Source organism: Cydia pomonella, chromosome 27 (genome assembly GCF_033807575.1).
Source record: "Cydia pomonella isolate Wapato2018A chromosome 27, ilCydPomo1, whole genome shotgun sequence".
Lineage (NCBI taxonomy): Eukaryota > Metazoa > Arthropoda > Insecta > Lepidoptera > Tortricidae > Cydia > Cydia pomonella.
In genome coordinates, this window is record NC_084729.1 from 9,297,211 (window position 1) to 9,312,213 (window position 15,003).

The 15,003-nt window shown below is 36.6% G+C and overlaps 1 protein-coding gene and 1 pseudogene across 1 annotated transcript; both read right to left on the reverse strand.

Annotated features, from left to right (window-relative positions):
- Window positions 1-2,761: 2,761 nt before the first annotated feature.
- LOC133532547 (protein suppressor of hairy wing-like) lies at window positions 2,762-8,672 on the reverse strand. The gene has a single exon (XM_061871272.1). The coding sequence runs from the start codon at window positions 7,628-7,630 to the stop codon at window positions 4,553-4,555; it is 3,078 nt and encodes a 1,025-aa protein (XP_061727256.1). The 5' UTR covers window positions 7,631-8,672; the 3' UTR covers window positions 2,762-4,552.
- Window positions 8,673-9,461: 789 nt separating this feature from the next.
- On the reverse strand, window positions 9,462-13,915 carry LOC133532563 (zinc finger protein 99-like; annotated as a pseudogene).
- Window positions 13,916-15,003: the final 1,088 nt, after the last annotated feature.

A 15,003-nucleotide genomic window follows, 5' to 3' on the forward strand; every position in this document is an offset into this window, starting at 1 on the left:
GTAAATGTTGCATAGAGCGCTATTGTAACACGGGCATTACATTTAATTCAACCAAACAATTCAAAAATGTGACATATCAATGTCATTGCAAACATCGATCGTCCGAAATAGTACTTAAATTTAGTAGCAAATGGATACACTCGTACTATACACTAATCTATATGTAAACAGGCCCTAAGGCAAGTGTATAAGCTCGTAAGGGACTTATAAAATAACAATAAATTATTGATTATCTCCGAAATGGAGTTAATTAGAATACCGGTGTCTTTGAGAAAGTTACTTTATTTAGGCTCAGGAATGCACCCTTGAATATAACGGAAATTAAAAAAAAGCACTGTGTATATAAGTTACTCTATGGTTTACGATATGTGCTAGTGCTGCCTGCGGCAGCAGAACAATGCAGTATTACTCCATAGTCCCTATTCTACTATAACTTGGTCGCCATTTTGAAATTGTAAGTTACAGTTTCGTTGACGTGCAAAGCGCCATCTTTAACATCGTGTAGTATTTATAAACAAGTTGTATTTATAATTAGGATAATTTTATGAAATAAAAAGGTTGTTTAAATATTGTGTGTTAATTTAAGTAGTTAAAATTTCCGTATTATAATTATAACCATATGACGTTACTTTTCGACTAGTAGCTTGACGAGAGAAGCATCAGAAAAGCTTTGTTTGCCTTTTTTGCTTTGACATAAGTACTACCAGAGACATGTCAGTCGCTTCGCTTGACAGACAGATGAAGTGTGCGAAAGAGAAGCCATGACGTATATGAACAAGCCATAAGTGCGAAAGAGGCAGACTACATATGAGAAAACGTAACCAATTTTGAGTTCGAAGGCGGCCGAGGTGGCCAAAATCATATTGCCGTATTTTTTAACGTGAAAAATATAAGAGAATCAAAAAGAAAAATATATATTAAGTAAATTAGGGACGATGGTGTCATGTTGTGTGCCGGGTTGTAGTGTTCCAGTGCCAAAAAACCCAAGAAAATACTCATTTCACAGGTAATTATGATATTCCTAGCGAACTTTTCGTAACGATATTTTATCAAATTAACAGCATAAAAAGAGTAAAAAACCAATTTATACAGTTCATTATAAGTTTTTCTTCAATTGTATGTTAATATTTCATCATATTAGTCAATAATTTAGAATATTTTGTGTAAAAACCTAAACTGTTACTTTACGCTAGGGCTTGACAAAATGTTCATATGACTGTATCGATAACTTGTCGGTATATTAGTAGGTATGGAATTAGTTGTTCACAAGATATCAAAAGAGATATTACCTTTATAACCGACTTAAAATAATAACGATTGTTATAATACCTTTTTTGAAGGTGCACATGTTTAGCGATAAATTTAAACTTCACTTTCCAACACAGTACTTACATTTTAACCACTTTTCCACGGCTTTGCCGCCAACACAAGGAAACACAAGACAGCGTATACTTGTACACAGCGTATACACACCCAACCCAACTTGTCAGCAGGAAAAGGTGCGAAATTCAAATTTTCTTTGGTAAGTCAACTCTTTGCGAACACATTTTCAAACAAGTTCAACTTTATCATTTTCAACTTTTTCAAACACATTTGAAAAAGTAGTCGATAAAGCAGTTAAACATCGATAGATTATTAATATGTTGTAACATGACATCACTATTTTTGTTTGCACATAGACAATTTACGCACACAGTTGCATTTCATTTTTGGCCACACTTTCGAAGTTTGACAGTCGTTCTATACTATCCTATTTCTATGAGTACTACACAGAAATGACAATTCCTACAAAACCGAAGTTTGACAGCGATTCAAGGACTAATCATGCTGTCCCTTTCTAATGTATGGAACTATCCCTTTCGGCTATTTAGGGTTGCAAAAATTCAAGTCATTATCTGTGGTCGTACACGCATAAGGACGTCAAGTTGTGCCAACCCTAATAATTGCTCGGAGCAATGCTGAGCCGAACGCAGCCGAGAACAACCAAAAGGAGTAGTTTCGCCACACTGGATTAATACAATACATACATGCTTGTACCACGAACCTGCATAGTTCCGGGCTGAGTACTTCGACAAAGTGTGACCGAAAAAGAAGTCAAAATTGAGTGCATCTCGTTTTGACTACTGCCAACATTACATTAAGTCATACGTCAATTTATTATGTATAGGTAGTCGTTCGGTATAATTGGATACGAAAAAACACGAATGGTTATTTCGCATTTTTATTTCAGCACGGGATTAACAGAGACGGATTGCCAACTTGATAATACGATACGGTGACGGTTTGAGTGGTTTTATCTCATTGGACTCGCCATTTGATGGGTTTGGTGTTCTATATGATGGGTGTTTGTTAATATGTGAGACGTGTTTTACTTTTTTGTGCTGTATTTCGGCGCTATTTACTAAGAGATTTTAGTTACTACTTACTAAATACAAGTCGATTTTTGAAGTAAGAATTAAAAAAGTCGGGTATAATCGTTTTCGTATAATGCAATCGAATTTCGTATAATTTTTGACGTTGGACTGTATAATCAAGATTTATGTACTGGCAGCCCTGCTAACTAGTGTGAGTGAGACAGTCCTTTTTCTCTAGACTCGTGTCCTATGATTAAAACTGGCTTACTCACAGATAAATTTTGATTAGATAAATGTGACAGTACTATCCGTTTCTATATATAGCGGTGATACAATTGATACATACACAAATACATCATACAGCAGTAGCCGGTATCAAAGGAAAATTAGGTATTAAAATAAAAACATGGGTTTATCATCTGTTTATTAGTCTTTGGTAGGTACATACATTAAATAGATAAGATAATCCAGTTCTGACAACTAATAAATATTACACTTATTAAACTTCGATGTGATAATCGACCCATATATATACGTATTATATTATAAAGCATAACGTAACAACCGGACAAGTGCGAGTCGGACTCGCCTACTGCGAGTTCCGTACTTTTTTGTTATAGCGGCAACAGAAATACATCATCTGTGAAAATTTCAACTGTCTAGCTTCACGGTCACGGTCGGTTCACGAGATACAGCCTGATGAAAGACGGACGGACAGCGGAGTTTAAGTAATAGGGTCCCGTTTTACCCTTTGGGTACGGAACCCTAAAAAGTAGAAATAGTTCAGGTAATTTCACCAGGGCCTATTTTAAACTCGCGAAGGAAAGAGTCCCAATTTGGTCGGGGGGTTTTTAATTATAAAAGATAAGCTAGAATTGTAGAGGTGTAAAGCGTCAACATTGACACTTTTTTTTACCAATACGGGCGAGGCACGTCTCCACCGACTGAGCTGGGCTATAACCGCGAAAATCGAAGTTTGTCAATTGCGGGCATTTTTCTCTGTCACTCTAATTACATCTTAGTAAGAGTAAAAGAGCAAGATCCCCGCAATTTGCGAATTTCGGTTTTTACGGTAGTCCCCCTGCTTCGTGCGGCAATTGCTTCGCGAGGCGGCTAGATCTGTGTGGGACCCGTGTCTTATGAGTTTTGCCCCGCCACTGTTGACCGGTGTTGCCCGTTTCGACTTACAACTTTTATTTACTTATTGAGCTTACTGTGGGACTTAGTCAATTTGTGTAATAATGTTCTATAATATTCATTTATTTATTTTAATTTCTACATTCGGCCCATAGTAATTTAACTTGTAGGTAGGTAAAAATTTATTTCTCGAAATTAAACTTTCGTGAGATATATTCTAAAATGTTTAAATACCACGTGCACAGTGCGCGGATTGCAGCCGCCGCGAGTACTCAAGAAGAAGGACCCCCAATGGGTTCGAAATATCGAACGATTCGAGTGTAACCGTGTCATCTAAATATTTTATATTATTTATATTACAAATATCCAACAAACATTAATCTAATGCTTATTTACAGGCATACCTATTGAATACATGACAATAGGGTTGTTTCCAATTTTTTGAAACGCTTGTATTACGTTCTACATTAACTAAAAGTTGCCCTAAAATTCAACTTTTATACTAAAAACGGCTTTAAATATGCTAAATTAACAAAATATATTTTGACAGAACCTTTCGAGCCCAAAACGCTCTTTGAAAATTGTGTGAAGTCATAGTTTACGGTTTGACACATAACTACATACATACGTAGAAGATACGAACTGTCAACTGACATTTGTCATTTGTTGTTTATCGCCTAACTGTCAACAGTGTCAATCCGAGAGTTGTGACGTCATCAGAATTTTCAATGGCGTTTCGAGTTTGGTCACGTGACGTGTTCCAAAAGATATTTTAAATTCAATATTTACAAAAATATGATCATTACAGGTCCCATAAAAGTAGTTTAACATGTTCTTATAATACAAAAGAATTTATTGGGATACAATTCTGCCCTAAGATTTGTAGATGGAAACAACCCTATTGAGCAACAATTAACCCACTTCGTCGTGCCCATAATGCCCGACTTTACGAAGCAATATATAAAGTCAATGATTTCGAGTGACCACAACCAAATTCAGAATTTATTTTATCTACTTATGCTACAAGTTTTTATATACAACAGTGTTTCAATGCAAGATGTCTAAATTTCTTGGAAATCTAGAAACAAAGTCATTTCCCCACCACACAAATGAGTATGTAAATCAACATCATTTCCGAAATCAATGCCACATTTCAGACATTTTAACAGTTTAATTTCAATACTCTTGAGATCAGCTTCTGTGTATTCTTTAATTTCATTCATGGCATAATCTGTACAACCTAGAACTTCTTTTGTGAAATCAGAGCTATTCTCTTCTTTTATAATATCTGTATTTGCTATAGGTTTATTTGTGAACTCTAAATCGTCTGTTTTATTTGCGTACTCTATACTTTCACGAGCATGTTCTATAAAATCCTTATTATGAGCCTCACCTGCGACTGCACTCAGGGCCTGTGTGAGATCTGTCCTTGTAAGGGTCTCTATAAAATCTGCACCACCAGGAATTTTTCCTGTGAATTTGGTAGGGAGTTTGTTAGCAAAATCTGTCCCAAGGACATCAATGAAAAACGTGCTTTCGAGAGTTTGGTCTGTGAATTCATTTTCAATTACATCTTCTAACTCTGTCGGCACTTCTTTGGCGTACTCTGAGTCTGCAAGAGTTTCTATCAAATCAGTATTTTTAATAGTTTTCTTCGTCAATTCTGTGCCTACACCTTCCTTCGCATAAAGTGTCCTGCTAAGAGCTTTCTCTATGAAATCTGTACTTGTAAGCATTTCTTCCGCAAATTCTGTACTTTCCAGTTCTGTACATTCTGTTATTCCAAAATCTTCTATAGTGTATTCTGTACCTAGGGCATCCTCTGTATATTCCGTCAGTCCAAGATCTTCGATTGTGAAATTTGAACTTTCGATAGCGTCTTTTATAATATCTGTATTTCCAAGACTTTTCTCTGAGCACTCTGGCCTTTCTAGTGCTTCTATGAAATCTGTATTTTCGAGGTCTGTAGACTCTAAATTTCCAAGTATGGCTTTATTTATCCCTGTACTTGTGAAAACTTTATTTTTGACTTCTGTGCTTACAATTTCAAGGTCTTCCATACTAAAATATGAAATTTCAATAGCTGTTTTTATAATATCTGTGTTCCCAATTTTTTTACTCAACTCTGTATCTTCAGGTGTCCCTTTTGCTACTGCTGATAAATCTATGTCTGCTCGTAAATCTGTACTACCAACGGATGCATTCGGATCGTCACTTAAAACGGCTTGTTCATTAATTTTTATCATCCCCAGATCTTCCATTGTAAAATCAGAACTTTCAATAGCCGCCTTTATAATATCTGTATTTCTGCTCAATTTATCTTTTAAGTCTTTGTTTTCGCATTCTGTATTTTCGAGAGCTTCCATTGAGTCTGTGTTCTCAATTACTATCTCTAAATTTGTAGTCGCTTTAAGGACTTTAGCAGTTTTAATGGTCTCTCCTAAGAGCCCTGTATTTTCATCCGGGTCTTCTGTTAATTTAGAACCAGTATTTTGAAGGGCTTTGTCAGCATAATCAGTATTTTCAAGGCCCTTCTCAATAAAGTCTGTATTTATAATCACATCACTTAACTGAGTACCTATTATGGCTCCCCTTGTGTTCTCTGTACTAGCAAAGTCTTCTTCTATATCAGAGCTTTTTAATTCTTCCGTTCCCTCTGTAGTTGCAAGGCCTTTTGTATATTCTGTATTTTTAAGTGTTGCTAATGTGTAGTCTTCGCTTCTAGGTACTTTATCTGTATACTCTGTTACTTCAAGAGCTTTGACAGTGTAATTAGTACTTATTACTTCTGTATAATCAATATTTTCAAGGGCATCATCTATATATTCTGTAGTTGGTATTTCTTCTGTTTTAATTTTTGCTGGTGTATTTATGTTCATATTCTTCATATTTTTATTTTTCGTAATCAAATCCTTTATGTTCATGTTTTTCATATGGACTCGTCTCAGATGCCTATTAACGTCACTGTTAGTTTTAAATAATTTGTTACAAATACCACAAGGAGCCTCTTTTTTCACAATCATATGAATTTGAATATGTTTCACTAAATTTTTCTTTTTACTAAATGCTTTGTTACATATATCACAGTAAAAACTTGCATCTGTATTTGTTTTTACTGTTGATTTTGTGTGTACTCGTTTCGTATGCCTGTTGACATGGCTATTACATTTGAATAATTTGTGACAGAATTTACATGAAAGTGTTTTATCGACATGTGTCTTTTTATGGAAAAACAGATATTTAGTGCGAGTGAACTCTTTATCGCAGATGTCACACTTGTGAGTTTTCATTTTCTTCGAGTCTTCTGGTTTCATGTGCACACGTTTTGCGTGTCTTTTCGCATCATCTACAGTTTTATATACTTGATAGCAGATTTCACACTGGACCTCCTTAACATCAATGTGTGTTTTCTTGTGTTTCAACATGTATGATTTCAAAGCGAATTCTTTATTACATATATCACAGTTAAATAGTGTTTGCGTGGAGTGTACAGCTCGCATGTGAATTCGCAAGTGAGTCGAACATTTAAATGTCTTATTGCAAATTTCGCAAGTTTGTTCGGCTTCTTCGGGCGGATGTGTTACAGCGATATGTCTTTGCATATTAGTGACACTTTTAAAAGTTTTATTACATATTGAACAGGTAGCGGATTCTAACGAATGCACCGTTTCTAAATGTCTTTTCAACAGAGCTTGATCTGCCAACTCTTTTCCGCATACCTGACAAGTATTTGTTTTTTCATTATTGGTATGATTACGCTCAACATGCCAGTATAACGAAGTCTGAGTATTAAGCTTCTTAGGGCATTGTGGACATGGTATTTCTGGTTCTTTCTGTTCTTTGACCGCAGGTTCAACATTCTTTTGGTGTGTCTTCTCGTGCCGCCTCAGGCTCTTGACGGTTTTATACTTTCTGTGGCATATTTTACAAATATATTGATTCCGGGGATGTACCGTCTGTAGGTGTTGCTTGAAGTTATCAATGGATATGGATACGTGACTGCATATAGGACAATTATATGTTGTTGTATCTACTGCCGGAACAAGTTGAATATGTGAGAAAAGCAACATATTCGTGCCTCTGTGCAAAGCAGGACTTAGGGATATGTCTTTAGAGTGGTGGATGAGAGTCATTTGCATTTTTTAACTTACTGGCAAGCTTAAAATCGTACTTGACACTGCTTTGCGATCTAAATGTAGATAGCTATGTATAGTTTTTTAATAATTATCCTTTAAATAAAATTCAGTACATATTTTTTGATTGAGCTGGTTCCTAATTAATATATCCTTCGTTGCACTTATCACTTTATTGTCCACTCGAAGCAATATTATGAGTTTTTTCCGAAAGTTCACATTCCATTGTTTTTATAGCGTTTTACTCACAGGACAGTCTCTTTATTTAACTTAACACAATTTTCCGACGTTGCATCAGTCGCGCCTTCAAGGCTGTAACCTATTTATTTTCAGTTCTAATAATACTTTAGCAACTATTTCGATCAATACTGAAAACTGAATTCCTGGAATACATGCTGTCAACTGTCACTTCAGTACTAGAAAGAAACGTGAAACGTCAAAACATCGCGAGTACCGAAGTGCCATGCGAGTGCAGGCAGGGGCTTACCGCGAACACCGAAGTTCGCAAATTGATCTCTTTCTCTCTAATTACGCCTTTATTGGAGTAAAAGAGAAAGATCCCCTTTATTTGCGAACTGCGATGTTCGCGGTAGGCCTCGGTTCAGGGAGGGGCGGTTTTTTATTAGTATTGATTTTCCTGACCTACAACGAATGAAAATACATTATGAAACGTATGCCTATACTAAATAGGACTCAAAGTCACATGTTTCTTTTGTACATTGCCCTACTTTTATGACCTCTCCAACAGAGTCAGAGATAATCGAATGCGATTTGCAATACTTTTTTTTTTATACTACGTCGGTGGCAAACAAGCATACGGCCTGCCTGATGGTACACAAAAAAAAAATACATTGCGGCATTTGATCGATTGTTTCCTTGTAAAAGAAAAGAGCTTACTCACATCTTTAAGACCAATAAGACTCGCAACGCACTTACAACGCCTCTGGTGTTTCGGGTGTTCATGGGCAACGGTAATCGCTTACCATCAGGCAATTCGTCTACTCGTTTGACTCCTATATCAAAATATATATATAAATGGTGGTACACAAGCGTAAGCGCTTCCGCCCGATGATAAGCGAAGAACGTAGCCAATGGAGCTGGCAACGCCTATGGGTCACATGTGTGTTGCTGTACAATGACTGAGCCGGCTACTTTTTTAAATGTCTTCAAAAAACGGAGGAGTTTCTTAATTCTTTGGTAACCCGTAGCAAACAAAAAAATTCATGAGACCTAAACCTTATTATGAAGAATTGAAGTTCAACATCATGGTAAGAATATATTGAATATTTATACAAGTAAGAAAATAGCGTTATCTACCTCTCCATCGCTCGTATACAAGCGTAGCTAGGTAAAATGATAATAATATTCTATTTAATTTAAAGGCCAGTCTAGACGGGACAATTTTTCGCACAATCTTCTTAAATTATCAGATTAGTTGTGTGGTGCGGACGTCAAAAATTAAATTCAAGGACTGCAGCGGTATCATGGTCGTGTTTTTGTCACTTGTCATATCATGCGTCACGTTCGCACTTACGTATTTGTTAGAGCGTGACAACGGTAGGGTGACAAATGATAGACAGCCGACCATCTTAGCCCTGCTGGTCTCGCTGAACTCACTAATACATTTTATACATCAAAATCAAACTGCCAATTTAATTTATGGTCAAATCGGGAATTTGGTTGTTCCTTCTGGATTGGCCTTAAGAATGACATTTCGGATGGTCAATCAATTGTAAACCTTATAGTAAAAGGTTACGGTATATTTTCATTATTGGGTATATATTTCCATGAAGAGCACAATTGTAAGGATCAGGGATATTTTAACGACACAATAAAATTGACAATTGATAAAATTGTTTATTTACACAAATTCACTAACATTAATAGAATGATATTTACAAAACTGGTAGATTTTACAAAAACACCGTAATTTGTGGAATGTCAACGTTTCGGAAGAACAAGAAAATTTTAACAAGATTACATTTTATGCCATGTTCCTTAGCCCTATCAACTGCCCTGCTGGTGTACTCGACGAGCGACGAAACGTTCGGCCGGCCTGGTCGTGTGCCATGTAAACATAGACACCGACATAGGAAGTTTTTATTGCTCTAAACCGGTTAATATGACAAGAACTGTTCTTTTAAAAACCGGTTTAAAATAACGGTTATTCGAGCGAAACCGAAATTAAAAGGCTTTGCGCCAAGTACATTGATAACGGTTTGGAAATTTAACCGGTTTCCAGGATTGGTTGCAAGGCCTGTAGAGGTGGGCGAGGGACTGCTTCGCCCAGGCCTAGTTTCACCACTGCATTAAGTTCATAATAATTGACATCTGTCAAATAACTGTGTGCCATAGCCGCCAGGCAACCCTAATGTGGAGCACATAGCTCAAGTCACAATTTCATTTGAACATAAAAATTAAAAATTAACCTAATAAATCTTTACAAATCCCACTATACAACTATCGTTGCCTGTTAATGTTAAGACAACATTCTTACGAGTAGATGTTCCTATGTGCCTCTCTCTCTCTCTCTCTCTCTAGCCCAGTGGTGGGCAAAGTACGGCCCGCGGGCCAGCTCCGGCCCGCGAAAGGATTTTATCTGGCCCGCCGCCAGTCCTATTAAATAATTAGTATATGGCATTGGTCCATGATAATTGCAAATCAAATACATTTTTGTTGCAATTCTGGCCCTCCTCGTAAATTTCTGGAACTTTCTGGCCCCCCATGGAGAAGTTTGTCCACCACTCCTTCATTTTATGCCACTCGTCACTGTTCTGTGCGACCTGGAGCCACTTCTTCCCCTCAGTCCTTTGTCCCAACGCATTTGGGTCATCCTCCCTCCATGGTCGCCACTTAAGTAATCCGTTTACTCCAGGTCTTTCATGCTATATGACCAACCCGTTCCTGCTTCAATCTCGCTAAACTTTTAAAACATTGGTGACCTTGCTCTGCCTGTCTCTGCCACATTCGTTTTGTGCCTCCCTAGGCGTGTATATATGGAAGGAATGGAAAGATTCACACGCCTCTGGCAAGCCTCCAAACCTCAGTTGATAGCAGTGTTCCAAACTATGAGGTCGCAATTTCGAGTCTTGCCAGAGGATCTTTTTTATACTACGTCGGTGGCAAACAATCTACCCGCCTGATGGTAAGCAGTCTCCGATGCCTATGTACACCCAGACTGCCAGATCTTGCCAGAGGTGTTGAATTTTTTCCATTTTTTCTTTAATTATTAAAATTCCTTAGAAAGCTACAGATCTTCGAATTCAACCTTCACAAATGCCAGCGCTGGGAGCTCTCCACAGTTCATAATATGGGAATGTAACTCAGTTTCATTCTCAAAATCATCACCACACTTTGAACAATTCAGTGCTTCTCTACTTTTAGCTTCCATATCTTCTGTAGTGTGATAGCTTTCAATTTCAGTACTCTCTAGTTCTACATTTTCTGTTTTCACTGGTGTTTTCATATGCACCCGTTTTGTATGTTTTTTAACATCATTAACACATTTAAACATCTTGCTACAAACTCCACATGGGAACAGTTTCACATCTACATGAGTTTTTTATGTTTCAACATGTATTTCTTTGAGGAAAATTCTTTATTACAAATATCACACGTGAAGATGCCTTCTGTAGAATGAACAGCGTTTATATGTATTCTTAAATGCATGGAGCATTTGAAAGTTTTGTTACAAATGTCACACTTCTGGGCTGCTTCTGGTGGCGCGTGGGTAACTCTTATATGTCTCTGCAAATTCATATGGCTTTTAAAAGTTTTAGAGCATATAGGACAATTGACAGGATCAAAGGAATGCACCATTTCTAAATGTCTTTTCAAACTCCCTTGATCAGACAGCTCTTTATTACATATTTGGCAAGCATTGCTTCTTTTATTTTCAGAGTGATGTCTCTCAAAATGCCAAAATAAAGCTGTATTGGTTGTAAATTTTTTATCACACTGTGAACATGGTATATCTCCTACTTTGCACGGTTTTGCTTCAACTTTCGCTCCTCCGTGAATGTTTCTCTCATGTCTGTTTAAAGTTTTGACTGTTTTGAAAAACTTTAGAGCAGATTTTGCAAACAGCATCTTGGGAGCCGGAATGTACGTTCTGCATGTGTTTCCTAAAGCAAGCAATAGATGGTAATGTTCTTCCACATTCGGGGCAACGGTACATCATTCCATCTTGCGGGTGGCTCCACTTTATATGTCTCTGTAGCAACATATCTACTTTAAACTTCTTATCACAATGCGGGCATTGTACGGATCTGTCTTCAGAAGGATGGACAAGTCTCATATGTATTTTCAAATTGTATCTACGCTTAAAAGATTTGGAGCACACAGTACAATTGACACTTTCTTCTGGTTCTGGATGGGAATAGAAAATATGATTGTTTAGACGTTTCTTGTTTGGGAACACTTTCCCACAATGTTCACAGCTGACTTCTTTTTCTTCAGCGTGAACAGAGTGAATGTGTGAACGTAAATGACCGACAGACTTGAAAGTCCTATAACACTTGTCACATTCGACGATATCATCTTCCGATGAATGCACAAACTTGAGATGTTGCTTCAAGTTGGCTCTGTTTTTGAAAGTATTATCACATTGCGGGCACTGTAATCGGTTTATTTTTCCATTCTCATAGACTTTACCAACTATCTCTATTGAGTTTGTTTTAGGATTTTCATTGGTTGAGTCTAAATAAGGTAAAATACTTCCTTCACTCTTAATGCTGAAGACATGTTCAGGATGCTGGTACGGGTTCCCGCTGCTTTCTTGTTCGCAGTCAACTTCAACTTTCAAATGAGCAATATCTGGCTTTATGAAGATTTGTTCTATTTCTTCATCCATATTATCTGTAAATTAAAAAAAAAAATCATTTACATGTACAAATTATATTAATTAATAATTATCCATTTTAGAGTCAGACCAAGCTAAGTTGGCAGCGATTTTGATAGCTCAGTCTGTGCAAGTGTTAAGTAAACATCATAATTTCATAGAAGTTTGACGTTTAAAATAACACCTGGACTGTCTAGGCTGTCAAAATCATGGTCTGACTCTAGTATAGTATCCATTTTTTTGGAAACAAATGAACAATACAATTTTGCATGGTAAATAAACTTTCTCATATGAATATGCTTTTTTTAATAATCTAGGAAGGGAACACTATACATAGTATTCTATTGATATAAAAGTTGCTGTAAAATATGACGCCAACACCAATTATCGGGAATATCATTGGTGTTAAATATTGTATTATATTTATTTTTCGAATAAATCCAGTAACAGATAGGATTTTTCAGAACAAATCCATATAAACTAAATACTACAACTTAAATTACAAGTACTTGTTCAAATAGAAGAGATATCGCCGAAACAAAGCACCTGACGACGCGAAATGTCGGCCTTATGGTCCTAATCTATTCCATTCATCTCGAGTTCTTAAAAACATACAATCAACGTGAAATTAACTTTATTCACATACAAATTGAAGAGATACGATAAAAACTTACGCTAGCAACCTGACTCTGACATTAAAAACCACGGTAATTATCGATTTTCTTCTAAATTCTGTAAAGATCAACTGATAAGCAATCACCATTTCACAACAATAGGATAAAAAAATACAAATGTCATGTCATACAAGCGTACGTTTAAGTAGACTTTTACTATTTAAAGCTGTCATTCACGATCAAGCACCATGTTGGATACATCGCTGGTAGTAGAAAATGGTAGAAACTAGTTTCGTTTTGGAGCACACTTTACGATTTGATAATATTCCTCGTATCGGCAGTAAATCGATATTTAAAAAAAATTACAATGATCGTGAACTTTTAAGTACGATTTCCATCAACCGGACCGGGTTGGGTTGGCTGCCGTCGTGTTGCAACGCAAAGAGTAAGTATATAGTTGCAACGGACGCTTGGGCACCGTGTCCATTGACCTGGCCGGGCTCATTCCGCTAGAGCCACGTTGCGGCGGATGCTGGAGCACCCAGCGGTGACTGACCGGAAGGAGCCGATCACATCACACTCGAGGACAGCCGTCCGCGTTAAGCCGAGCGGTCGAAAGCGGTGCCAATTTCATTCAAATAAGGATCTAATTTCTGCACAGACACTAAATTCCATTGGTAATTATAGTATTTTTTTCAAACTCGATGGGTACGCTGGCAGATGTCATCTTAATACAATTTTGTGAGATTTGTCGTGTTTAGACTTTGAAGGTTATATATTATATGGAGATGACACCTGTCACCTTACCCATCGAGTATGAAACACTATTAAATTTATAGCACTTGAGCGCGATCCGAATGGACCCGTTCGGTGGAAATCGTACATTACGCTTTGGCCTGACTACTTGGGTAAGAAGTAAAAATAAAAAAAACTAATTTGCGTAACCATTTATTTTATTATCATTTAAAATTTTAACTATACTATTTACAATAAAATTACTTTTATACTCCCGAAATATATAACAATAAGAAAGAAAAAATAAATGAAGGTAAATCTTGAAAGCGTGTTTCATCTTCACCTTCGTAAGGATTCTCTGGCTTTATTTTATTTTATTTATTTATTTATTTTATTTTATTCGGAAAAACCAACAGCTTAATAAACTAAAACTAGGTTAACATAAATATGTATCAGGGAAGCCAATTACAGGTTTCCACAGACAGGATACAAAGGTAGTCATATTACAGGTTAGCACAAAATTAAAGACTTTACAAACGCCAAAACATGCTATGAGAAAAGAAAGAAGTAATTTGTTTCTTATTTAAATCAATAAATTAAAATTAAACCTATGCTAATCTTCTGCAGGCAGGGGAGCAAAGAAACTAGATGCCATGAGGTTTTTAATTGTAGCAGGTTTCATCAGATGTAAATCCAGTTGATCGTTGCTATGACACAGTTCATTCATTGACCTCGGAGCTCGGACAAAGTATGAATTTTGACGATAGTTGGTTTTGGTCGGTGGAAGTGACAAAGGTCGGTAGTGTCTAGAAGAAGCTCTGGGGATACGAAAACTAATATTCATAACCAGTTCCGGGCTATCAACAGATCCGTTTAAGATTTTAGTTAAGTAGACTAAGTCAGTGATTTTTCTTCTCAAATCTAGGGGAAGAAAATGGTGTCTTACGCACCTATCACGATAACACAAGTCTGTAGTTTTAGTTTTGAATTGAAGGAATTTTAAAAACTTTCTTTGAATGGACTCAATTCGTTTAATGTAGATGTCGTAACAAGGATTCCACACAACGGATACATATTCGAGGATAGATCGCACAAACGAGCAGTATAATACTTTTATAGGCTTTACTTTTTTAAATTTTGATGTTGATCTCATGATAAAGCCAAGAGACCTGGAGGCTTTCTGTACTATT